Source organism: Panthera leo, chromosome C1, assembly GCF_018350215.1.
Source record: "Panthera leo isolate Ple1 chromosome C1, P.leo_Ple1_pat1.1, whole genome shotgun sequence".
NCBI lineage: Eukaryota > Metazoa > Chordata > Mammalia > Carnivora > Felidae > Panthera > Panthera leo.
The window spans coordinates 186,796,178-186,823,384 of NC_056686.1; the positions used below are offsets into that span (position 1 = coordinate 186,796,178).

Below are 27,207 nucleotides of genomic sequence, written 5' to 3' on the forward strand. Positions count from 1 at the left end.
TGTTCCAATTATTTTGCTGATCTCTGAGACTATGGACCCACTGTAGACTCAGATTTCTAACATAGTGGGAGAATTATGCTCCAGTTCATTCATTAAAGATTTACTGAGGGTCATTTGTATGATACTGAGTGATACAAAAATGAATTAGTCATGGAGTCTGTCCTCAAAGAGCTTATAGTCCTTAAGGAAATGAGACAAGTATATAAACAGCCACAGATCTAGTGTGAGGTGCTCTGGGTGTTCAAAGGAGGTGAGATTAACTCTAGCTGTGGTGATCCAGGATGGCTTTGTGGGTGGGCCCTCAAAGATGTTGGAGTCTGGATGGTTGGGAAGGAAGGACATCCAGGAAGAAGAATGTCATTCTCCTCTCAATACCATCCAACATCATAGTGAAGTTGTCCTCTTTTTAATAATAGTGGCACAATCCTGATTCATAATCCATCATGGTTTTTCTCCTTACTGTATGGCTTGTTGCAATAACTTAAACATTCTCTTTTTTTTTTTTTTTAAGGTAAAAAAAAAAACACCCCAGTGTGGGGCTCAAACTCATGATCCAAAATCAAGAGTCACATGCTCCACCAACCAAGCCAGCCAGGTGCCCCAATTTAAACATTCTTTAACATGTACTAGTAAAATTTAGTTTCATTCTTTATATGCTAATGGTTTCAAATCTATTTTATTCTTGCTTTTATTGTGTAGACTATTCAAAATTTAACCAAAATACGTTGTCATTCTAGAGGCCAGTTCTCAGGGGATGGGAGGGAGCAGATTCTGAGCCAGGTCTCTCTTTTCTGGCTGCGGAAGTTTGTAACCTAACTCAGACCATCCTCTCAAACCTTTTAAATCCTCCGTTGTTTGATATGTAGGCAGTACATTAAGAAGCAAGAAATTAAGACATATCCTCCATAACAGACTTCCTCACCTTCTGTGCTCGGAGCTGTCCTCAAGAGATTCCAGTATATTAGAAGAGATGCTGGAAAGAGAGGAAAGACTTAGAGACTCTTGGAGTGGGAGAGGATCTCAGACACTCGCTATTCCATATCTTCATTATACAGACTGAGTCCCTGACTCCCTGGGAAGAATAGCGGCTGCCGTTTATTGGGCATCTATGTGCTTTACACAAATTCTCACTCAATTTGTAGACTAATTGGTGAGGCTGGAGTTAGTATCCTCACATTACATATAGAAAATTGGGAATGAGCGATGCTAAGGAAATTGCTCAAAGTCACGCATCTAGTAAGTGGGAGAGCCCAGGCCTGACTTCAGGTCAGACTCTTAAGCCGCTCTTCCCACTACTCATTGCTGCTTGCTAAAGATCAATGGGAATTTAGTAGCAAAATGAGGATTACAACCAAGGTCTTCACTCCCAGCCCTGTGACCTTTTCCACTGTCCTATGCTCTATGTTTATTTTAGAGCCTTCCCAGGAAGATTCCACTTGTCCCCAGATAACATATTTAATATCTCATAATTAAGAAGGTTCAATTTTGTGTTTAATAGAGACATCCTTCACCTCTTCCTTAATTCTCAATCTCCTTTTGTCTTAGTCTCTGTTCCTGTTTTCTTTTTTGTTTTTGTTTGTTTTGTAATACACAGTCATCCTTGGGTTTTAAGATTTTTTTTTTTTTTTTTTTTTTTTTTTTTTTTTTTTGAGAACAAGCACACACGTGCATGAGGAGGAGGGGCAGAAGAAGAGGGAGGGAGAGAATGTTAAGCAGGCTCCACACCCAGTGCAGAGCGAGACTTGGGGCTCCATTTCACAACCGTGAGAGCATGACCTCAGCTGAAATCAAGAGTCTGACACTTAACCGACTGAGCCACCCAGACACCCTGGGTTTTAAAAGTTCTTAATCAATGGTGGTTCTTTTTGTTTGTTTGTTTTGCTATAACTCATTCAATTTTATAAAGTAATTTCAGGAATCCAACAAAAAATGGGCAAAAGCATAAAATAGCAATTCACATAAGGAAAACAAAAAAAGCATACCAACATATGGAATAAAAAGACAGCCTTACTAATGGTTAAATAAATACAAATAACTGTTAAAGTAGTTATTTTTTTTTCCCTTAACCTAATGACTCCCAGTGTCAGTGAGATTGTGGTAAAATGATATTCTGCTGGTGGTGTTGTAAGTTGGAGCAACCTTTGCAAAACATTGTGGCACACACATCAGGAGCCATAGAAAATGGTCACAACCTTTAACTCTACACTTTGGTTTCTGGAAATTATGCAAAGAAACAATTAAACAGAAAAGAAAGAAAGAAAAAGAACCCTAGATGCATAAAAATGTTCATCCTAGTGTTGTCTATAATTTTATCTTAAAAAGTATAAAATAAAAAGAAACGGTCTAAGTATTCAACACTAGAGAACAGATTGGATAATGTTGTTATATTGACTCAGCATATAGTACTAAGTAACCATTTAAAATAATTCACAGGAGGGGCACCTGGCCGGCTCAGTCAGTAGAGCATGTGACTCTTGATCTCAGGGTCCTGAGTCTAAGCCCCCCCCCTCCCCCCGAACCACCACCCCCCCATTGGGCATGGAGCCAACTTAAAAAAAAGAAAAGAAATTTGCAGGAGTGTTAGCGAATAGGGAAATGTTTATGCTATTATGACGTGAGCTAAAAGAAAGTAGGATACAAAATTGCATATTTTAATGTACCTGTGAACATGTATTATGCATATAAACAAAACTGAAAGGTAGAGTACAAAAATAAAAATGCTCTTCCTAGTTTAGGAGGATTGTGGGTAACTTTTTTTCTTTTTCAAAGTTTTGTTTAATGTTGATGTTGTATATTGCCTTTATTGTTTAAAAGAATGAGGTAAGGCAAATGGTATTGGGAGCCAGGCTCCAGACTGAGAGTTAAAGGACCTAAGTTATCTTCTTTTTTTCCAACGTAGCATCTGTTATTGGCCTTCATAAACCTCAATTTCTCAGTCTGCACAATGGGTTAACATTAGTTTCCTTTGTCCCAGATTGACAGAATGTTTATTTTCTAAAGCTTTTAACTCACTGAATGCAAGGGTTCACATAAATGTGGTCCTAGGAGAATGAGAGGTGGGAGGGAGAGGAAAAGATAAATAGGCACTAATTAATTTTAAAAGGAAAGATCATCTGCTTTAATCGGAAATGCATATGTGCTGTGCCCCCAGTCAGAGTTTTAAGTGCACTCCATGTTAGTTAGCAACTTCAGCTTAAAGTAGTGCTGTGTGATCCTTTGGGCTTTGAAGATACGAAGCCTATATACATACACATGAGCTAAAATTACCACGTAGTCACGAGGCTGTGTGCACTCTGAATAATTAAATGCACTAAGCAACTCCAGCTGATGGATTGACAATGTGTAAGAGCAGTGCGAAAAACCATGTGACAGGGAAATTACAAGACATTTTGAAATGATGGTTTAATTTCCAAGCTTTCTTTTCAGCTCGTGCTTTCTCTTTTAGCCATTACAGGCAAGTAAAAGAGATTTGATTATCTTGTTTCCTGTGAAAGGTTATTTAGCTCCTCAATCCCATTAAGTCACTTTCTGCACTCCAGTGCACCCAGCCTTCACCAGGTTATCAGCCCAGGAAGAGTAAATGGAGACACCAGGATCAGATTTCTAAAGGAAGGAAAGTTAAAGCAAAGTTTGAAAGGGGTGACAGCCAACAGCCAGGAGCTTAGGAACTCAATTAGACTGAAAGACAACTATCTCATTATCTCGTTCCGAAATGATCTAAATACATAAGAATCTAAAAGTTTTAAATAAACTTGTCCTACTGACTGTCTAGATGACTGAATTTCCCTTCTCAAAAAATTTTAAACACCCACTTTCGTATTTATTTATTCTAAGTGCGAAGCAGCTGTGATAATTATGCTGTCAGATTCAGTAAGCTAATGAGGAGTCAGTAGAATGGAAGGTTTTGCATCTGTGAGATTGCTGCAGAACTGCTCTGCTGCCTTTTTTCCTTCTCTCTTTTTCTTTCTTCCTTTTTTTTTTTTCTCTTGCTTTTGTTTTCTTTTTCTGAGTCAGGAAGGAGAGTCAGGCAGTCCATGGCCAAATTGGAATCCCTTTGATTAACTGAGTGTTTTCCCAACACTGTTCTACCAAAGAATTTCTCTCTTCCTCCCTCTCTCCCTCTTATCCTTTCCCTCTCTCCCTTCTTTCTCCCAATTCCCTTCTTTCTCTCTGCTCTGCTTTCTTCCCCCCTTTTTTTTCATATAAATATCTGTTTCTTTTTTTTTAATGTTTTATTTTTTTGAGAGGGGGGAGGGGCAGAGAGAGAGGGAGAAAGGATCCTAAGCAGGCTCTGTGCTGACAGCAGAGAACCCTATGCAGGGCTTGAACTCATGAACCCATTTGATCGTGACCTGAGCCGAATTCAGATGCTCAACTGACTTAGCCACCCAGGCGCCCCTCTTTCTTCCCCTTCTGTCTTCCTTTTTTTCTCTGCCTCTGATTCCTCCTCCTTCTTCCTCTTCTTCTCCCTTTCTATGGCTTCCCCCGTCCCTTTCTCCCTTTTTCCCCTCTCTTCTCCTCCTCCTTTTTCCCCCCTTTTCCTCTCTCCCTCTCTCCCTCCTGCCTCCTTCCTGGCTTTTGAGGTGCTGCTGCTTTTGAAGGACAAGGAAGCCTGAGAGAAATCTTCATGCCACTGTCCCCAAGGCAAGAGGACACCTCTCTGAGGGAAATTTCCAAAGTGGTTTGGGTTTGCATTGATTTGAGAATAACCTGTGAAGTGTACACACTGTTTATTTTAGTTGTTTGTTTATGCTATGACATGAGCTAGAAAAAAAGTAGAATACAAAGTTATGTATTATAAAGTACCTGTGAAAATCTATTCTGTGTACCACCAAACTTGATGTCTCCCCCTTATAGCCTAGCAAATGTGTAATTCCAGACCCAAGGACTCAAGGCCACAGACTACTCATGACATCGAAGGCAGATGTCTAGGCCAAGCAAAGTAGATATGGCCCTGCAAATTCATTTCTTGTTAAATTGTGCAATATTTACTTTTTCTTAAAGTTTATGTATTTATTTTGAGAGAGAGAGAGAGAGGATGAGTAGAGGAGGGACAGAGAGAGAGAGGGACAGAGGACCCAAAGTGGGGTCTGTGCTGACAGCAGAGAGCCCAATGTGGGGCTTGAACTCACAAATGGTAAGATCATGACCTGAGCAGAAGTCAGACGCTTAACTGGCTGAGCCACCCAGGTACCCCAAAGTGTGCAATATTTAGAGCAACCCAGGTTTGTACAGATTGTGAGCCTTGGAAAAGCAATGCCCAATGAAAGATGCCCTGAGTAGGTTTATAGATGTGCTTTGGTGACAATGTGGCTATTGCCTCTTGCTGTTTTTCCCAGATGGCATCTATGCTAATGGCTTGTAACAAAGGCTACTAGTTATTAAAAATATATTGTGCATCAAGAACAACCCAAGATGTTTTTCATATATCATCTCCTTTAAACTTATAGCAACTGCCAGGAAGTTTTATCATCCCCATTTTGCAGATGAGTCGCTTAAAATGTTTACTTTGGGAGGACTTGACCTATAACTTTAGTGTAATAAGCACTCAGGAACAACACACACCTAACAAACACAGGCATTTAAAAAAATGCAAACTTCCAGCATACTAAACTAACCCAATACATAAATCAGAGGGCAAAGGTAGTATGGGTGTGTGTGTGTGTGTGTGTATAAATTATTATATATTATAACACATTATATATATGTGTGTGTATAGAAATTATTATATAATATAATATATAAACATAATATTATATATTATAATATATAATAATATATTGTAATATAATATTTATATATTATATAATAATATTATATTATTTATTATTATATAATATATGGTATAAGACTTGTACCATAGAGTCTATTAAATAGATTGCCTGATGTAACAAATGCACTAGGATTTAAACTTTCCAAAACACATCTAGCCCCGGCATGATGCTCATTGCCTACCATCACTGGGACTCTTAACCAGACTCCTTGGCTTGATATTACTCCCTTCACCATCTGGTTTCAACTCATTTTTCCAACTTTATCTACTAGTCTGTCTTGCTATAACCATGCAAGATTACTTTGCAGTTCTGTCAAAGACTTTCCTTCCTCCCTGCCTTTGCTCATGCTGATTCCCCAGCCAGCAATATCCTCCCTAGAATTCCTTAACTGTTGAAAGTACAGACCTCCTTCACAGGCCCCAAGGGCACTTGTCTATGCTTTCCCTGTGCTCCCTGGGAGATGTAGGAGAGCAGCTGTCATAATCCTTTGTTTGCACCTCACTTTCAGCCCTTGTTTGTCAGTGTGTGTGTGTCCCCAGTTCTATTCCTGTTTTTGGATCTTCAACACCTAGCATAACACCTTACCCAAGTGCTCATTTGGTAAATATATGTTGAATTGAATCAAATAAGAGGCATTTGACAACTATTAGTAGATTCAGTAAAGCAAGCTATCCGTGAGTCGGTATAAATTATTGGTGGGTAAGCCTGCCTCATGTTTTGATGTCTCTTCAAGTGACAAATATTACAACAGACATAAAAATAGACCATGAAAGATTCCAGGAAATAATATGTTGGTGCTTTTCTCTTTTCCTCCCTACAGAGGAGTCTTTGTTTACAGTTTCAGGAGTGAGGCTAAAGCCAGAAATGTGTGACCTTTTGGTCTCCTACCAGAAAGGTCACCTCCCAACCCAGTTTAGCAAATGCTGGTGAAAGAGAGGGTGACATCACCAATATCCTTTCAGGTAAGTGGTCCCAATAGTGAGCCTCCTTATGGGTGGGAGTGAACATTCATCACTGCCAGGTGGAGAGGACACTGTTCACAGATTCAGAGCCTGTTCTGTGTCTGGCTCTTTATTCCCACTCTAGGCACAGGTGGCCTAGCCCCCTCTGGGTACAGTCAGTCACAGGGAGGATGATAATGTGCATCTCCTGTCTCTCTCCCAGAGGAATAGTAAGACTCCCAAGACAAAACTGACAAGTCATTGGAAGGCCTTTAACTGACACATGTGGAATAAATTATTGCACTGTAATGTCACATTCTCTCAACCATGAAGTTTTCTTCATCAGCTGATAGAACAAAATCAGAGGTTGAAAACCATCCCCATTGGCTCAAGACTGAGGAGTGTCCTGGGATGTGGGACATTCAGTGCTAAAATTGGCATAAACCTGGGTAAACCAGGATAGTTGGTCACCCCCAAATGCCAAAGAAGACCTGGTTCAGGGCCGGGCCCTCCCCAGGAGATGGTTTTAGATGCCTATGAGAGTCTAGTCATCACTGCCCCAGGCCTTTTAGGCCACCCCTTCTGCACAGTTGGTCACAGGGAGTTCTCCATTCAGGGTGTTCTAGGAACAAGGTCCTGATTGGGAGCCATCCACAATGTCTCAGACACAGCTACTCTCCTTAGTCAACCCAGGTAGCCCAGCCTTCCAAGCAATCTTGAGGAAGAAGGGTACTATGGAGAATTTTTCTGAAATTACCACACCCTAAAAGGAGTTCTGCTGGTAGGCACAGGAAGCCAGGTGGGACAACTGCAAAAGCCATCATAGTAGAGACACCCCTAGATGTGACAAGAGCACATCCCATATGGGGCCTTCCACAGTCGGGGGCGGGGGGGGGGGGGACAATAATCCAGATAGAGGGATCAAGGTGGGGCCCATGCACAAAGCCAGCCAGTCACCTGGCCCTTTAGGTGACCCTGGCTATATCCCAAGCCACAAGCATTAGACTATGGTTTGACCACCTATTTGGAAACCACAGCTTGGTCATGCTTCCTGATAGAACCTTCAGGGCCTAGATAGTAATCACTGGTGTGCTCCCCACACCTGCCGGCTCATAAGGTAATTCACAGGGCAGGATTCAGCTCTTTGCCACTTTCTCTTGGATTTCTCTTTGGCTGTTGGTATTTAAAGGCATGTAAAGATGCTTGCCTCCTGGATTTTCTAAGATAACTGTATTTAGAAATTTGGAAAGATCAGGGTGCCTGGGTGGCTCAGTCAGTTTAGCGTTCGACTTCAGCTCAGGTCATGATCTAATGGTTCATGAGTTCAACCCCTCATCTGGTTCTGTGCTGACAGCTCAGAGGCTACAGCCTGCTTCAGATTCTGTGTCTCGCTCTCTCTGCCCATCTCTCTCTCTCAAAAATAAACATTTAAAAAAATGTTTAAGAAATTTGGAAAGATCAAGGAAGTTTAGAATTATAGCTGTTCCTCATAACATTTTATAAAATACCCAAGTTTGTATTTTGACAGTATACAATTGGAATTACAATAGGCAACACGATAATATGGTATTTCCCAAGCACAATACTTTCTAAAGCAGAGATTTTACTGTATAATTATGTCATTTTAAACCCACTAGTTATGAAAATAGGATGTACTTTAGCTACATTCTCTAAAGATTTGCCTTTCATAAAATTATCAAAGACATTGATAGAAATGGTCTCAGATGGTGGTGTTCCATAAGCATTACTATTACTTCTGTTATTGTTGTTATTTTATTTTACAAGCAGCCAGAGGGTAGGGAGATAACCCTGCCTCTCTGGTCTTCAATGACTTTCCACAAAGGATTATTACCTGTAGGTATAAAATGGTCACAATAGAAAGTCAATTAAATGCAGCATGTCGAACTTAGTGCCTTTGCCAGCAATTGAGAGAGGGAGGAAGCAGATTTAGCCTCAATTGGAGTAATCTCGTGATATCCCTAGGCCCTTGGTATTAATGTAAGGAGATAAAACCATAGGAGACGAACCACAATAGGGAAAATCTAGAGCAATTAAACTGTTTAATAAATGGCTTGGGATCAGCAAAATCTGGGTGTGCTGGAGTTAAACCAACTAAAGGTAATCACATGAACACGTGGGGCCTGTAAATCTTTTCCACTAAATTGAATTTATGTTAAAATATTCACTTTTCAGAAGATCCAAAATGTAAATTGGGATATTAGGACTTGTAACTGGCAGCAATGCCTCAAAATTAAAACTCTTATCCTCAAAATGTCAGTTTCAGGAATGGAAAAAAAAAATGCATACTGATGTCTACAATAGAGAAATAGAGGGAAACTAAAATTTACTGGGTATATTATTGTGTCAGGCACTTTACACATTTTATTTCCAACCTTGGCATGTTTTGAACAGTGGGATATGGTATATCCAGAGATCAATTATTATTATTTTTAAAGCTTTTTTAGTTCTTATTACCAGGGGCAAGATGCTGTCTCTGTTATAATTTATTATTATCTTTTCTATCAGTGTATGGAATTCTATCAATAACTTTGCATTAATGTTTAACACATTTTCCTTACTCAATCTGACTCATGTCTTTTGATTTTGTTTATTCTTCATTCACTTCCAGGGCCACATTACTACTGTTTCCGTTTTAATTTGCTTTGCCTTACTAAGAAGCTTCAAACCTAACTCCACCATGGACCAGGGTTTTCATACCATCACCTGGGATCTGGAATATTGTAAATATGATGTCCAAGGCAACAGACATGATACTTGAAGAAAAAGCAATGAATGGTTATTGCTCTTGTCATACACCCAGAATTTAACAGTGATTAGCTCAAAAATTAGACACAGACTTAAAGAGTCTAAGAAGAGGATTTATGAATAATTTCATCTGTTTTGTTATTTGATAAAGAGATCCCTAGGCCAGAAGGACTACAGGACAGATGAAAGGCTAACAATTAAAAGAATCTGGAGACTGAGCGGGTGCTTACAGAGGCCTGTCCCTCCTGCGTTCACTTACAATTTCCCCCAAACAAAAAGACTTCTGTGGCAAGGAGAGGATTAGTCTAAAGTTTAGAAAAGTCTCAGAGAAGATGGTTTCTTGGATAAAGTTGTCAACAAAAGGACTGGCTTAAGACTCTTTGTTAAGATTTCTTAGGGGGTGCTTCTTTCTTCATTATCTGGATTATCAAAACACACTACTACCCACTCCAGCTAGATTTTAGAAGTTTGGATTGAGCTCCCAGTTAGATTAAAATTTTTGGCTATCTCCTTCTACTCAATCTCAGTTATCAGTGATGATAGCAAAAGCAATGAGGAGCCTAAGCTCTGATTTGATGATGGAGATACTGAATAGTAGGAACAAAGAGTTCCAAAGATGTAATTCAAGCCCTGTTACACCATCGGACACACACACATGTGCTCACACACACAACCCCCAAATAAAATGAGAGATCTGTCTCAGCTAACACATGTATCATTTTCTGTAATGACTCCTTCTAAAAGAAGCCAGGGAAACTCAAATTACTTCATCTAGGGATCATCTACTCAGGAAACATAGTAGCCTAGAAATCAGAGACTTCGATGTATCCTTTAGAAGAACAAGGAAGAACTAATGAAGAAAGAATTAAAAAATAGTACCTATAGACCCAAAGTCTTCCCAAAGATGGGAAAAGGAAAAATGCATACAAATAACCCAAAGAAATCTACCTTACTAAGTATTGGATTTTCGTGAGGTGTTTGACAAAACCTCTCCAAACATATCTGAGACGAAACTGTGTGGGCTGGATTATGGGACAGATATATGTGCTCAATGAGTGGTGGTTTTTCAACCTAGAGAAAAGCTAATAGTGGTATGGTACAAGGTACAGTCTTAAGTCCCATCCTGGCCAAATATTTGTATTAATCACCTGAATAAAATCAGAGAAGGTCCACAATTTATTCATATAATCATTGAAGTAAGTAGTTATAATTAATGTATTACTTCCATTTTACCAAAGAGGAAATTAAAACTCAAAGAAGTTAAATAACCCATCCATGGAGTATACCAGAGTTAAGCTACAAACTTCAGGTCTGGGTGTCTCCAGTGTGTATGATCTTTCCAGTAATCACATACCTATCAGATCTGGAGAATACACAGTTCTTGAAGAAGCACCTGGTATTTACCACTGGATCATAATTCAAAAGACTAAGCCCTTGCTAAAAGCTAATGTGTATGTACCACTATATACCTATTAGAATGGCCAAGTTCCAGAACACTGACAACACCAAATGCTAGCAGGGATGTGGAACAACAGAGGAACTCTCGCTCGTTGCTGGTAAAAATGCAAAATAGTACTTTGGAAGACAGTTGGGCAGTTTTTTACAAGCCTACTCTCTTACCATACTCTCTTACCTATGATCCAGCCACCGTGCTCCTAGGCATTTACACAATGGAGCTGAAAACTTATGTCCACACAAAAATCTACACATAGGTGTTCATTCATAATCATCAAAACTTGGGCACAACCAAGATGTCCTCCAGTGAGTGAGTGGATAAATAAACTGTGGTATATCCAGACAACAGACAATTATTCAGAACTTAAAAAAAATGAACTAGCAAGCCATGAAAAGACATGAAGGAGCCTTAAGTGAATATTACTAAGACAAAGAAACCAATTGAAAAGACTGCATACTGTATGATTACAACTATATGACATTTTGGAAAAGGCAAAACTATAAAGACAGTAAAAACATCACTGGTTGCCAGGAGTTAGGAGGGAGGGATGAATAGACAGGGTACAGAGGACTTTTAAGGCTGTAAAAATAAGTATGATGCTATAATGGTGGAGACGTGCCATTATAAATCTGTCCAAACCTATAGAATGTACAAGACCAAGAATGAATCCTAATGTAAACTTATGGGCTTTGGATGATAATGATGTGTTGGTATAGGTTCATCAATTATAACAAATGTACCATTCTGATAGGGGGAGGCTATGCATGTGGGTGGGGAGGGGGCAAGAGTTATTTGGAAAGTCTCTGTAACTTCTGCTGAACATTGGTATGAATGCTAATATTGCTCTAAAAAGTTACGTCTATTAAAATCAAGCAGATTGCCTGAGTGGTTCAGTCAGTTAAGCATCTGACTCTTGGTATCAACTCAACTTCTGATCTCATGGTCATGGGATCAAGCCCCACATCAGGCTCTGCGCTGACAGCATGAAGCCTCCTTGGGATTCTCTCTCTCTCTCCCTCCCACCCCCCTCTATGCCCCTCCCCCACTCTGTCTCTATGCCTCTCCCCCCACTCATGCACACAGGCATGCACTCTGTCTCAAAATAAATAAATAAACATTTAAAAACAAACTAACAAAAACCCCTAAAGAGCTATTGGGCAACAAAGCAATATAACATTTATTCCTATAAAATTTTATCTGATTTCATTTCTTGCACTTTAGACTTAAAATGTCAGCAAGTTAAGTAAAACCGTGACTTAGTGGAAGTTGGCATTTTTAAGTACAATGAGTCTGGCTGTCCAGGAAAGATAATGCCAATACTTTTAGGTGATATAAATGAAAGAATAATAAGATGGTGTACCAGAGAAGGGAAATAGTTTTCTCTCCACTGATCAGGTCACATCTAAATTATCGTTTATCTGTATCCATCACACTTTAAAAGAAACATCATATTGAAGTAAATATTTATTGTGTATCTATTAGCTTACAAATCTAATTCTGTTCAGTCCTCTTCACAAGACTAAGAGGTAAGTGTAGTTATTTTACAGAGAAGAACACAGAACCAAATTTAAGTAGATTTGATGCTCGGACTCTCTGTCCCCAAAGTCTGTACTTTCCCTACCCCAAAATGCAACTCTGTACAGCAAGCTCCAAGGATGGCTACTAGGGGACTAGAGGGTGTGGAGGCCAAGGCACAAAGAGGAATAGTCCAAAAAGAGAAAACCCAGGGGGCAGAGAAACTCCCTCCAGAGGATTGAGAGTTCTCATAAAGAGGCTAGCCTTCTACTGGGTGGCTGTGGAGCCAAGACAAATACATTGAAAACTCAGAGATCCTAATTTTGATACAGCAGGAAGAGTCCTTGAACAATTTCACTTGCCTACTACCAATGGAATGAGTTCCCACAACAGTAAGGGGCTTCCTCTGCACCCCAGAAGACATAGAAAGCTATAGGACAGATCCCCGTATTGTGGTGTAGAATAACTGACCTCTAAGGTCCCATCCAATCCCAAGATTATTAAGGACTTTTGAACAGCTGTGGACATACTATACGTCGAATTATAGTGAGATCTTATTGTTGCAAGAACAGGTAGACTTTTGATTTTTTTAAAGATTTTTTTAAAGAAGTAATTGATAAAATTATGCCCTTTAATTACAATGGAAAATAAATCATGCTTGTGCTTTATTCTTTTTCTCCTTTAATTAGTGGATCTGAGGCACCTGGGTGGCTCAGTTGGTTGAGCACCCAACTCTTGATTTCAGCTCAGGTCATGATTTTACAGTTTGTGGGATCAAGCCCCACATCAGGCTTACATTTCACTGACAGTGCAGACCCTGCTTGGAATCTCTCCCTCTCTCTCTGCCCCTCTCTTGCTCTCTCTCTCTCTCAAAATAAATAAACTTAAAAAATTGGTGGATCTGCCTATTCAAAAGCTTAATAAAAATTATATATAAAACACAAAAACATCATTATAGTCTTCCTCCCTTATTTTGTAAAAGGAGCATTCCTGGTGCTTATACATATTTTTTCCCATGTTTTTGTTGATTCTTTTGTATAGACATACACTTGACCTTTGAAACATAATTTATAATGCAATTTGATATATCATTTTAATGATGCTTACTTTCTCAGTCACTAATACTACTCACCTAATATTTCTGTCTCCCAGGCTCCATAATTGGATGGCATTCCCTGGTCCTCTGGTAAGTAGATAAGTCTGTATGATTAGTGCTGGCCAGTGAATTGTGAGTGGAAGTAATATATGTCACTTCTGAGCCAAGCATTTACTGAGCCAAGAGATTGCCAGTGCAATACTCTCTAGATCTCTTTTTATTTTTTCCTTCTGTTACAGTGACTAGCAGCATTCAGGGTGGTCCTAAAATGAGGAGATGTAGAACAGAGTCCCCAGATGACATGTGATGAATATATAATGAGAAAGACAAATAAAGCTTTGTTTCAAGCCACTAATATTTGGGCATTATTTGTTATTGTGGTATTACCTAACCTATCCTGGCTAGTACTGAGTCACTGTCCAACATGGTAGTTACTAGCTATATGTGACTATTTATGTATAAATTTAAATTTAATTAAGTCAATTCAGTCCCTCAGTGACACTAATCACATTTCAAGAGGTCAAGAGCCACATGTGGCTAGTGACTACCACAATGCACACTGAAGGTATAGAACATATCCATCCTTACAGAAAGCTGGTGACATAACAGTGGTAGGAGTTTTAATAACATCTTACTTTCCTTGATACTTTAAGTGTGCATCTAATACCACCTTGGAGTTATTCTCAAAAAGTGTCACTTTTCTAAAACAAAATCTCTGGCAGTGTACAATGGAGATTACCTTCTGGAGGAAAATAAATCACTTTGGACAGTTACATTTCTTAGAACTAGAGGGCTCAGAGGTCTTTTCCTGTAGGATATATAGCAGAAGATTGACACATTTTAGTTACTCTTGACAACTTTCACAAATGAAAGTCTCACATATCCCCACCCCTATTTTAGTCCATCTTCTCTGCCTATTCACATTTTCTACTTCTAACTCCTCTGCATCCTCAAGTAGGTTAATAGGCACCTGTTATAAGATCTGAGGTGCTCAGTAATGATTCATCCAGGTTTATTTAGCATCCTTGGAAACAATTGTTCCTACTGTAAAAACTACCATTGGATATTATAAGAAAGTCTTGTAGGAGACCCAAACTGAACCAAGATATAAAATAATTCCTCCCATTTATTTATTAATTCATTCAACAACCATCTAAACACTAGAAATACAAAAAGTAAATTTCTCCCAAGGATTTTATAGTCTAATGGAGAATTAGATAGAAATAAATACAAGATCCAATGACAACATAACCATCTGTCCTATCAAAGAGGAGATGACAGTTAATCTTTGTCTTAAAATGAGAGTTTGCCAGGCAGGCAGTCAAGGGGGTGAAAACAAGATAGCCACTTCTATAACACTCCATGTTAGTTATACTTTAAGTAAGTAAGTAAGTAAGTAAATAAATAAATAAATAAGCCTGAATGAGGGAAATACAGAGGGATAAGGTATTTTTAGCTGTAAGGAATTGAAAATCCCAAATAAATAGTTTAATTCATGAGGATATTATTTCACATAAGTCTGGACATAGGTGGTTCCAAGATTGATTAATTTGATGGGTCAATGACATCAACAACCCAGGTTCTTTCCATTTTTCTTCACTATATTTTCAATGTCCTTCATTGCCTTATTCTCAAGCTGTTCTAATCATTGTCACTAGAGGCTACCACAGTTTCAGGCATCACATGAGGGTACAACAATGTCCAGTTGAAGAATAGGGCATCTTTTACTGTGTGCTTCTTTTTCAAAGAAAGCACCATTCTCTTCATATCTTAGTGATCAGACTGTCACATCTCCACTCCTAAATTGCTAGCAAGAGTAATAAGATAAGTGCTTTAGAATGATCATTAACTACTCCTTATATGAAGCTAGGATCACCTTTCCTGGGGAGGGGGGGCAAACTTCTGAATAGTCACAGCTTTCTTATAACTGAGGAATAAATGGGAACCACTGTTGAATAGACAAGCAACAGTTGATCGTGGAGTCTAAGGGTGCAAGGAGCAGTGTGGCTGGTGGTGAAGAATGGCTATAAGCTTTCCAGTCTGGGGTCTGGATAACTTGTTACATAATTTATAGTCAGGTAATTAGTTTGGGAGAGAAGGTCATGAGCTCATTTCTGGACATACTGAGTTTGAGGCATGCATCAGTTATAACTGCTGACCTGGGGCCAGGAAGTGAGGACTGGCTATGTGTGGGCATCACCTACATAATAATGTCCTTGAAGTCTCAAAGACATGATTGCCAAAAAGAACATATATAAATAGAAGAAGCACAAGGCTGAAAGACGAATCAGCAAAAGAGACAAAGCACCAGTGGCTAGATTTTGATGGGTTGGAGGGGGCAGAGCAAAAAACAAGAATCATTCTGGGTGACAAAAGATAAGAAGAATGTTCTAAGAATGAATGACCTACAGAGAAAAATGTCAGGGAGCTGCACACTAAGGCTGGCCATGGATTTTGGTGGGTACTGGTCATCAGTGACCTATAAGGGAGTAGTTTCTATAGAATGGTGGTCATAGAAAAATATAGTGGGTTAAAGAGGGAGTAGTAAGAAAGTAGAAGCAAGGACTATCTTTCAGAAACTTCCGTGAAATGATGCAAAAGATGGAGTACTAGCTAAAGTGTGGAAGGGCTGAAGGAAGAAAAATGAAAGAAGTTGGAAGCATCCATGCATTATCTAAACACACAAGGCATGCTCCCTCCTGAGACTCAGACTTCTCCCCAATATCCACACAGCCAGCTCCCTTGCCTACTTCAAGCCTCTGTGCCAACGCTGCCCATCTCTTTCAAACATGGGGATAATGATAGTTTCTATCTCAGAGCTGCCTGCGAGGATTGAGTTAATACATTTAAAGTATTTTAAATAGCGCCCGGCAGATAGCCAGCTAGTAGCAGCACTGGTGGTGGTGGTGATGGTCCTGGTGGTGGCGGTGGTGATGGTGGTAGTTGTAGTCACATGGTGGTAGGAGTCACGGTAAGATGGAAGAGAAAGGGACCAAGGAAATTAAAGGTGCCAAAGCCATGGTATTGCAGCTAACAAGGTAAGGCAGGAGTCCAGGAGGACAATAAGAAATCGAGCTGAAGAATAAAAGACTTACATTAGGGTTTAAAAATGAAGTTGAGGAAGGAAAGGGGACCACACCTCGTTCTGGCTGTCTGTGACTGTGGCTCCCTATGGTGAGCCCGGCTAAGTTAAAGTTGCGCGCACTTTTACAATGAAGTACACTTGGATTTTATTAGTGTCTTGCTCTAATAAACACTCAAAAATGAAGATGGGTGTGTTAGGGGCACCCCTCTGGCTCTGTCAGTAGAGCACACAACTCTTGACCTCTAGGTTGTGGGTCAAGCCCCATGTTGGGTGTAAAGATTACTTAAAAATAAAATCTTTAAAAAGGGCGGGGGTGGGGGGGAGATAGCTGTTTTAAAATATAAATATTTTTCTTTCCAGGGGCGCCTGGGTGGCTCAGTCGGTTAAGCGCCCGACTTCGGCTCAGGTCACGATCTCACAGCTTGTGGGTTTGAGCCCCGCGTCAGGCCCTGTGCTGACAGCTCGGAGCCGGGAGACTGCTTCAGATTCTGTGTCTCCCTCTCTCTCTGCCCCTCCCCCCACTCTCATACTCTCTCTCTTTCTCTCTCTCAAAAATGAATAAACGTTAAAAAAATTTTTTTTGAATATTTTTCTTTCCAGACAAATTTCAATTCCTGCAGATTTGTATGAAATATAATAGTAGCACTGATTTGTGTTTGGTGCTCTAAGATTTTTTTTTTTTTTGCCTTTTTTTAGTTTTGTAGGTATTCTGTAATTTATTATGTGTAAACAATATTTGAGGAAAGATCTAGGAGATTCAAGGTAGGAAATGCAAAAGGTCAGGCTAATAGTACTAACAGAGCCCACTAATATGGCCACAAAGGGCCACACATCTCTAGAAAAGACAATTCCCCAAAAGGGTAGCTGGGGAAGGCAGATAAAAGACGAAAGTTGGGTCATGTGACAGGTGTCACTTGAGTAACGGTACTGGGGCCAGAGATAAAAGCCCACTCCTTCTGGTCACATGACACAGCTTCATTACGCTCCCAGCGGGGGGTTAGAGAGTCTGGATGCCATTTTTACTTATTTATTTATTTGTGTGTTTTTTCCCTTATTCTGTGATAATGAGAAAATGTTTAAACTCCCATCTCTGTGTTTAAACATTTCTCCCTGCTGACAGCAGCGGGATACCCCTTGATCAACTGTCAGATTGGAAAGTGCAATTTTTCTGGAAAGTAAACAGCATGTTAGCTGGTTGGAAATAATTTTCTGTTTATTGGTAGCTGTTAGTCCGGGAGTGATGGAGCCCTGTGACAGCACTTGTCAAATGAAGAATACAAAACAAGTTTGGAAATACCTTTAAGACATAGTTTTGACAATAGGGCCTTACTATTTTTTGATAGAAATGTATTCTAAAAAAGTTAAGTTAAAATGGGCAAAAAAAACTTTCCCAGTGTCACCAGCTCCTGGAGATCCTTCCGGCAAAACTGACACAGAATCTAAGGAAAACTCATGGAATGCTGGAGTTGGAAAGGTCCTTAACAGGACTAAATCCAACCCCCTCTGTTACCACTGGGGAAACTGAGACCCAGCCAAATGCCTTGGACTCATCTCACAAATAAGAAGAAAACATAATAACTACCAATATAATAAAGAATAAGGGTTATATTTGCTTTTCAAATTCATGTGTGAAAATAAATGGAAAAGACTGGTGGAAGCTTTTTAAACATTTGGACTTACATTTACTTAACATCCAAGTTTAAGAGCTTATGTATAATGTGGACTGTTTTTGTGGAGTGGCTAAAAGGACATCCTCATAGTCCTTCACAGATTAAACACATTGTCATTAGGGAAAAAAATGGCTCCAAGAGAAGTAATATATATTCTCAAGCTATATATTGTAATCAGTCAATATCTATCTTGAATTAGGCTAAATTTGAGGTCCCAATTTGTCCCAGAATTTGCCTCCCTTCTTCCTGATAGAAAAGTATTGCCAGTTGTCAATTAGGAGTCTTCACCTAGATGTTTCCAACAAATATGTCAAGCCCCATATCACAAACAGAGCGTTCTGTTTCTCCCATCCCATTTCAGTTAACAGCAACACCGTCCACCCAATTGTCTGCCCCTTCTACCTACTTCCAAAATACCTTCCAATCTGTTTTCTCCTCTCCATCTCCACTGCCAGGACACAGACCTGTGGTTCTCAAAGTAAGGTCCCTTCATCAGCAGGAGCAGCATCACCTGGAAAATCGTTAGAAATGCACATTTTCAGGCCCCACCCTGGATCTTCATAATTGGAAGGTGGGGGCTAGGGCGCCGTAAGTCTGCATGTTAACAAGCCTCACAGGTGATTCTGATACACTGAAGTTTGAGAACCACAGCCCTGGTGGTATTCTCCAGGTCCTGCCCAGTAGTCCTCTAACTGGCCTCCCATCCACCAGTTCTTTTGTCTCCATACCAGTGATTCTCAACTTTGGCTGAATTGGATTCACATTGGAGAGGTTTGTTTTTTTAAAGACCAATTTCTGGGTCCCACTGCCGGGAATTCTTAATCTGGTGTGCAGCCTTAGGCATCAGGATTGTTTATAGCTCCCCATGTGATTCTGATGTGCAGCCAGGGCACAGCTCCACGTTGAAGCCAGGGCTCTCTTGTTATGATGTCACTATCTCCCTGGAAAAACTTCCATCAGTCATAGGATAATTCTGAACGGGATGTTTCAACATGGCCCCAATGGACTGCTCTAGCTGGTTCCATCATCCTCTAGTGTCTATACTCAGCCACACGGAATTTTTCATCATTCCCAAAGGCAATATTCTGTTTATAGCCCTACACTTTTGCAAGTTCTGTTCCCTCTGCTTGGAACTTTCTTCTACCTTCTGCCTAGTGGATTGTTATTCATCTTCAAGACTTAACTCAAAAGTCACCTTCCCTGATTTCTCCACCCCACAGTTAGTTGCTCTCCCCTCTGGGATCCCAGAGCACTTCTTTGCTATTACAAATCCTATGTCCCCATAGGATTGTAATTATTAGTTGATACTTCTTCCTCCTTTACTAAAACTGACTGCATAAGGAACAGGTCAAAAGAATGCTTAGTTTTTTAATTTTATCCCCAGTGTCTAGCATAGACATTGAGAAGATGTTCAGTAAATGTTGGTTAAGTGCATGAATTGAAAACATAATCAATAATACTTGCTATATCTTTCATTGAGATCAAATCATAGTGCCATTCTGCTTTTCATTCCAGAAACAGTAAAGCTCATATGGCTTCACTTATATATACAATAGGGAGTCAACTAGATGTACACTCTGTCATTTGCTGGCCTTCATTTTCTAATCTTTAAAATAGCATCAGGGCATCTGATTAGCTCAGTTAGTTAAACATCCAACTCTTGATTTCAGCCCAGGTCACGATCTCACAGTTCATGAGTTCAAGCCCCGCCTTGGGCTCCGCAATGAACTGAGCAGGGGGCCTGCTTCAGATTCTCGCTCTCTGCCCCTCCCCCACTTTCACACATGCACACAAGCACTCTCTCTCAAAATAAATAAACATTTAAAATAGCGTCAATAATACCTGCTTGGTAGAATGAGTATGAGGATTCATTATGTAACACTCAGCAGCATGCTTGACACAGAATAGGCACTAAATAAGTTACAATTTTTATTATCGTAGTAAGTAAAACTAACTGAAAACAAAGTTCAACTAAGAAGCATGTCTGTTTATTCATCTGTCTCCACCTTCAGCGTGTGAGCTCCTGACAGGCAGGAACTGTCTTATTTATCTATGCGTCCTCTGGGGCTGGGAACACAGTAGGCATTCATTAATTAATTCAGTCACTCACTCAAGAGCATTTATTAAGCTAATGAATGAAATAAATAGTATCTGGGTTAGAAGGAAAGGGTCGCTGTATGGAGGGCATAAGCTCACACATTTGCCCATCTTACAAAACAGAATCCACAATCTTAGTAGTTGGAAGATAGTTAGAGATTGTCTTTAAAACTCCTTATTTACAGGTGAGGAAATGGAGATACCCACCCAGGAAAGATATTTTAATTTCAATACTAAATACAGAATTTCTGGGTTATGAATCAATGCTGATCAAGTAGGAATTCAAGTCCATGTTTGTAAAAGTTGGCCCTAACGGTGGCTTGCTGAGTGAACAATAACTAGGACAGCACCTGAATTTTCACATGATGAGAAACTGGAAGGTTGAGAAGGAAAAATATCGCTGATGGCAACTTTGAGTATTGTCAATTCCAGACTATATATAAAACAAAGCAAAACAAAATGAAATGAAATAAAAGCACGTCTTACCCAATAGGTATGGGTTACCCCGTCCTTTCAAAAGGCAGGCAGAAAACACAATTTGGGTCACTTAACAAGTGTTTATTTAAGCAACAGCAAAACAGATAAAAGTTTTGAGCAGATATAATTGCAGAAATAAGCCTCTTTTAAAAAAATCACCTCAATAGATGGGTCTCCAAAATCTGAGTCATTCCCAGGAGGTCTGAAAGCTACTTTTAGCTTTCAGGGCAATGTAGTGTGGAGTTTCCCAGGTGAGCCAGAGTGACTGAACTTGGAAGTCAAGAAGGCTGCTCTGGTGGTTAAGATTGTGACAGCCAGGAGTGTTGATCACAGATGTGCGGCAGAAAAATACAGGGGGCTCTTTGTGACAAACATCCCACGCCACCCGGCCTCGGTGCCCTGATCTACAGGAAGCACCTCCATGTAACACCCTTCCTAGGAGGCATCCACACCCTCCCCTCACCCTTGCGTGCAAGCCCAAAAATAAAATTTAGGCCTTGCATTAGTTTGCTATTGCCACCACAAAATACCACAGACTGGGTGGTTTTATTTATTTTCTCACAGTTCTAGAGGCAGGTAGTCCAAGATCAAGCTGTGTGCAGGGTTAATGTCTTCTGAGATCTCTCCTTGGCTTGCAGACACCTTTTTCCTGTATCCTCACATGATACCCCTTGGTATATGTTAACTGTGCCCTAATGTCCTCTTCTTAAAAGGACACTAGCACCCACCCTCATTTAGCTTAATCACCTATTTAAAAGCCTTATCTCCAAATACAGTCACATTCTGAAGTATTGGGGATTAGGACTTCAATATATGAATTTTGTAGGCGACACAATTCAGCCCATAACAGTCCTCTTAGCTGCAAGACCGGTTGCTGACTTCTCTCACACAGAAAAATGAATGAATGAATGCACGAACAAATGAATGAATGCACAAACGAATGAATGAATGATGATGAATGAATGCTCTAGACCAGCCAGACACGAAGCTGCAAACAATGCTATGTTTTTCTCTGTCTACTCTGGGTTTTTTTTGTCGCTATGTAAAAAGGCACTGGGGGGGGGGGGGGGCGGGAGGCAGGAGTGGGGGTTAGCAGGCAGACCCCAGCCCCAGATAACAGGCTGCTCTCTAGGAACACGTGTTAGAAAAAGTGCTTGATCAGAGTGTCAACTTGTGGGCCACGTAGGAACACTAAGTGGTTCTGTCTGTCACCTCCTCCACCCCCACTGGAATTTGGCTGTAATCTGATGGAAACACTTTGCCTACTTTCAGGAGAATTTTCCACTATCAGTAAGGCTGTTTTTCATACTTAGGCTATCACCAAAGGCTTTCAGAACAGCGGTACTGCTCTCCCCCTGGGAGGCGTGTGTATCTGAAGGGTAGCAGGATGTGGAACCAAAAGCCACTCTGTGCAGAATGTTCTATTAATTGAGCTTCTCATTCACATTTAATTACAGCCTGTTTCCCTACCAGTGACTCTGGGCTAGACACTACTCCTGCAGCATCTCTTCATTAGTCCTGTGTTACAGCGGACAAAACTTGTGGGGGCAACATGACAGATAAGCAAGAAGCAGGCAAGCTGTTTTCAAACTCAAACCCAGCCCATGTGGTTCAAAGTCCGTTCCTGAACCTCTATGCATGCTGTCCTCATGTCCCTGTGAAGCAGCCCAAGTGACCTTCAGCAGCAGCTATGTGAGACATGGTTACAGGTGCCAGTATAAGAGTCAGAGTGCCTAACCTCGCAGCTTCATTGCTAAATATTTTTGGGCAAGTTATTTAACCTCATTAGGCTTCAATTTCCTCATCTGTAAAAATAGGTCCAATAATAGTACTTGCCTATAAGGGTTATAGTGAGACTTGAAAGGGTCTGACCCACTAAGGGTATTCAATAAATGAGAGTTACTAGTATTATTACCTCACCACAAATACAATCAATATTACAAGTTTGTTCCCACTTAGGGGTGAATAAGCATGTGTGTTATTTCATGTTTCATGTTTCCATGAAAAAAAATAAGAGCCACTATTTAGTGAGCACTACTATGTGTCATGCAGTAGACTAGGTGCTTTATATACATGATCTGATGCTTCATATATATGACCTTATTTATTCCCTGTGGCCATCCTCCTATTCAGATGAAGAAAATGAAGCTCAGAGAGGTTGAGTGACTTGCTTGAGGTCACACAGCTAAAAAATGATGGAGCTAAACTTTGGTTCCAGGACTGACTCCAGAGCCCACGATTCTAGCCACTAAGATACACACTGTCTCTCTGAAGTAATAAACTTAAAAAAAAAAAAAAAATCCCAAGAGTTGCTACCTTCAACTGCGTATAATCTTTTAAAGAAATTGCTTTGAAAGGTGCCAATTTATCCCATCAATGCTGCCATTGTTCCTACTCTTTGGCCCTCAGAACCATCCACAACCCTCACGAGAAAACTAGTCTTATTCAATTATATCAGCCTCATCTTTTAATCTAACATGGTATTACTTAACTCGATTATTCACCTTATTCCCCAGACTTTGATCTAAGTGAATTTTGGCTGTTGTTAAAAATCAAATCCACCTTTAAAGCATAAAGATTTGCCCCCATCAAGATACTCCAAAGAATGTACTTAAGTGCCTAAAAAAGAAAGGAACCAGAGTGTTTTTAACAGTATCTTTGGAATAAGTGATTCGTCTTCCAAGAAGACTGCTTTGAAGGGGAGACTCATGTGGGATGCATAAGCTCTGGTATGTTTATTTAAAACATACCTTAAATTTCCTCAGATACATTCACAAGTAACTTGCCTGGAAGCCCCAGACACTCAACTGTTAAGGCAGGGGAAATTGATCAGGTCTCTGAGTCCTTTTCAACTGTATCTTTCTTGGACTTCTAAACTTTTATTCAGCAGATTATAAACATGAGCAAAAGAGTTCATTGAGGAAAGGAATCCCCACCTAAACAGACATCCTCACACATACACCTTGGACCAGTTCTCTGTTCTGCAACACTGAGCCGTAAGCCAGAAATGGCAGTTGGTAGCTAGAGAGAGTTTTGGGCTCTGAAGGGACAAGTGAAGGGACAGTATTGGTGCAGCCTTTGTTGTTGTTGTTGTTGTTGTTGTCATCATCGATAGGAAGTCAGCGATTCTCTCATTCATGGAGCTACCCTGAACTTAAATGCCTGCCAGTTGCTAGAAACCACGAGTTGCACCTGATTTGGGTGCTGGATAACTTTTGACAAAATTTCTCCATTTGATTTTTACATGGCCTCCCATTTGATAGTTAATTCAATGTCAGATGCATGGGACTGTCCTTTGACACCCTTTCTCAGGAACCAACATTTGGTGAGTCAGGGTGGCTACCCCAGCCCAGACATTCTAACTGGGTTTAGGCTCTACATCAGACCCTACTTAAATCCCTTCTTCAAATCAACTCCAAGCACAGACCTTCTACTTTCTGCAGTAGTCTAACGTTGGTTTCTTTAAGCTCTTGTCATCTTACTTTTGCCTACACTGCTGCCCCATTTCTCACAAAGCTTCCCTGGTAACCATACTGTGCTTCCCAGATGTTCGCAACCCTGAAATATCCCAGATGACAAAATGTATACACATTGTACTTGTCCAAGTGAGTCCATCTTCACTCACTTTGGTCTAATTCCCCTTTGTCTTGTCAGTTAAATAGTAAAACTTTGATTAGCATAATAGGGAAAATAATGCCTCCCCCAAGATGTCCAGATTCTAACCCAAGAATCTGTGAATATGTTACATTATATGGCAAAGGGGAATTAAAATCATAGATGGAACTAAGCCTGCTATTTGGCTGACCTTAAAACAGGGAGATTATCCTGGATTATCCAGGTAGGCCTAATGTTATCACAATGTCTTCAAAAGTATGTGATGGAGGAGGAGCTTAGAGCAATGTGATGCAGAACTGGAGGCAGAAGAGGAGGTCAGAGCAATGTGATAATAGAATTGGACACACTATTGCCGGCTTTGAAGATGGAGGAAGAGGACCATGAGCCAAGGAGAATGAGCAGCCTCTATGAAGCCGGAAAAATCAAGGAAACAGATTCTTCCCTAAAGCCTCACAAATGGAATGCAGTCCTGCTGAAACCTTGTTTTTAGCCCAGTGAGATGCATTTTAGACTTATGAACTACAGAATTTAAGATAATAAATTTGTGTTGTCTTAAGCCACTAAATTTATGATTCTGTGATTTGCTACAGCAGCAATAGAAGATATAGTTACCTAGGACCTAAATAACAAGAAAATACAATTCACTGACATTTTTTCTGCTTGTCACTTTCAAGAGAAGTATCCAAATCTCAAGAAAAGTTGAAATTAACAACTTACTAAAGGGCGCCAGGCTGGCTCATTCAGTTAAGTGTCCGACTTCGGCTCAGGTCATGATCTCCTGGTCTGTGAATTAGAGCCCCTGGTTGGGCTCTGTGCTGACAGCTCAGAGCCTGGATCCTGTTTCAGATTCTGAGTCTCCCTCCTCTCTCTGCCCCTCCCCCTCTTATGCTCTCTCTTGTTCTCAAAAATAAATTTAAAAATATATATTAAAAAAAAATTTTAATTAACAACTTACTCTTAAGCAAGATCTTAAATTGGGTTCTTTGGAAACAGACTCTGAGATGGAAAGTTGGGGGCCACTGGTTTCTTAGGGAGAGCTCTCAGGGGGTGCACCTTTAAAGAGTGAGGACCCAACAGAGGGAGACGCTGGCCTGCAAAGCAACTGGATCTGAGGCCTTAGCAGACCCCACGGGCAACTCTGCAGCTGCTACAGCTCTTTAGAATTGTCCGAAATTGAGGCCATGGGGCTGAATTTATGTATCCACATTATCCAATCTAGGAGGGATAATGATCTTGGGCCAGGGCGTTCCTGGTTGCTGAAGGCAATCTCCAGCTAGAACACAACTGTGAGTCATCAGCTGCTGATATTCCCAACTGCGGGGGGACTGGTAGATCAGTCTTGAGGAAGGGATCTGTGTAGGCACTATAGTATTCCCTGCAAGCAAGCTGTATTTCCAGGATATGCGAGCTCTGAGATCCGTCTATATTCCATCCTGTGATACAATGGTTAAGAAGAAGAGTTATTACTCGTTTGGTCCTTCTTATGCAGTGCTTAAGGACTTTGCTCTCATCCTCTCCAATCCTAGCAAAGTAACTACTACTAGCTGCATTTTACAGATGAGAACACTAAGGCTCAAGAGCTCAGATGAGTGAAGTACTTGGTCCCAGGCCACCCAGCTCATTAAGGGGCAAAGCCGGGTTTTCACATCAAAGCCAACCCACTTCATCTCCAGCCCACCAGAAAGCACATGCAGCAAGTTCTTAGGAAGCAAATTAACGTTTACAAACATTAATCTGACACCGCAGGATTCCTGGCCCTCAAAGGAAGATAAGATTATGTTTGTTAAACTCTGCTTCCCAAATAGGAAAGGGGGCCTGATACCAAACGATAAGATATTAAACAAGGGTCGAAATGAAAAAGAACTTCTGGTGGCCCAGAGGGTTGAGCAGATCAAGGTTTGTACTACACACTGTAAATCAAAGTTAATTACATTTTTGCTCCACATTGTACACGGTGAATTGGGTCATAATTTTTACATATGCCTTAGTGTTCTTTTTCCGAATGGAAGCTCCTAGGGGAAAAGCATCAAGTTGGTCTACCTTACCTTGTATGGCCCCTGGCACCGCATCAACACAGGACAGCACATAATAAATACCATTTGATGATTTTCTTCCCTTGCAGTCATGACCCAGACCCTGTCTAACGGCCTATAATGCAATATCATTCACTGTAGCACTCTCCCTGCGGGTTGGATCTAGAAAATATGGTGCTCTGAAAAACGCTGTAAAAGCTCTCTTCTTTAATAAGAATCCTGGTGTCCTGTGATAGATGCTATAAAATCGCGGACTGGCTGGGGTGTTCATAGCCGCGTGGGCCCATTAACAATGTCTGGTTCTGTGGTAACATACTTCATATCCTGGAAAGGAGGAGGTAGTCACCAGAGTGCAAAAGCGAAAGCATTTATTATAAATAACACTAGGTGACCCTGGAGTAAACACAGCTGTGCCCTCGTGGTGTCTTGTCAGTGGTACTCCCTCAGTAGATTAAAGAAATCCATGTTTTATGGGGCCATTACTTATTCTGTATATACACCACAGAAGGCTGCTTTTCCATCAGACCTTACTTACTGCATATAAGGTTTCAGGCCCTGGAATTGCACGAAGTGGAGATGCTTCACTAGAACACTTAGACTAGAATGTTCTGATATTTTCAAAGGGGAATGAGGATCAGTTCTTATTTATTACTAAATGATTTACACAGCATTTCTGGCTCTG

At 40.4% G+C, this 27,207-nt stretch overlaps 1 protein-coding gene across 1 annotated transcript in view; it reads left to right on the plus strand.

Moving 5' to 3' along the window:
- Window positions 1-10,149, plus strand: part of CDK15 (cyclin dependent kinase 15) — an 82,929-nt gene extending 72,780 nt beyond the window's left edge. The window contains exons 13-14 of the mRNA XM_042949749.1: window positions 6,595-6,736; window positions 9,345-10,149. Of these exons, the coding sequence (XP_042805683.1) occupies window positions 6,595-6,704 (110 nt within the window). The 3' untranslated portion in view covers window positions 6,705-6,736; window positions 9,345-10,149. The remainder of the gene's footprint in view (window positions 1-6,594; window positions 6,737-9,344) is intronic.
- Window positions 10,150-27,207: the final 17,058 nt, after the last annotated feature.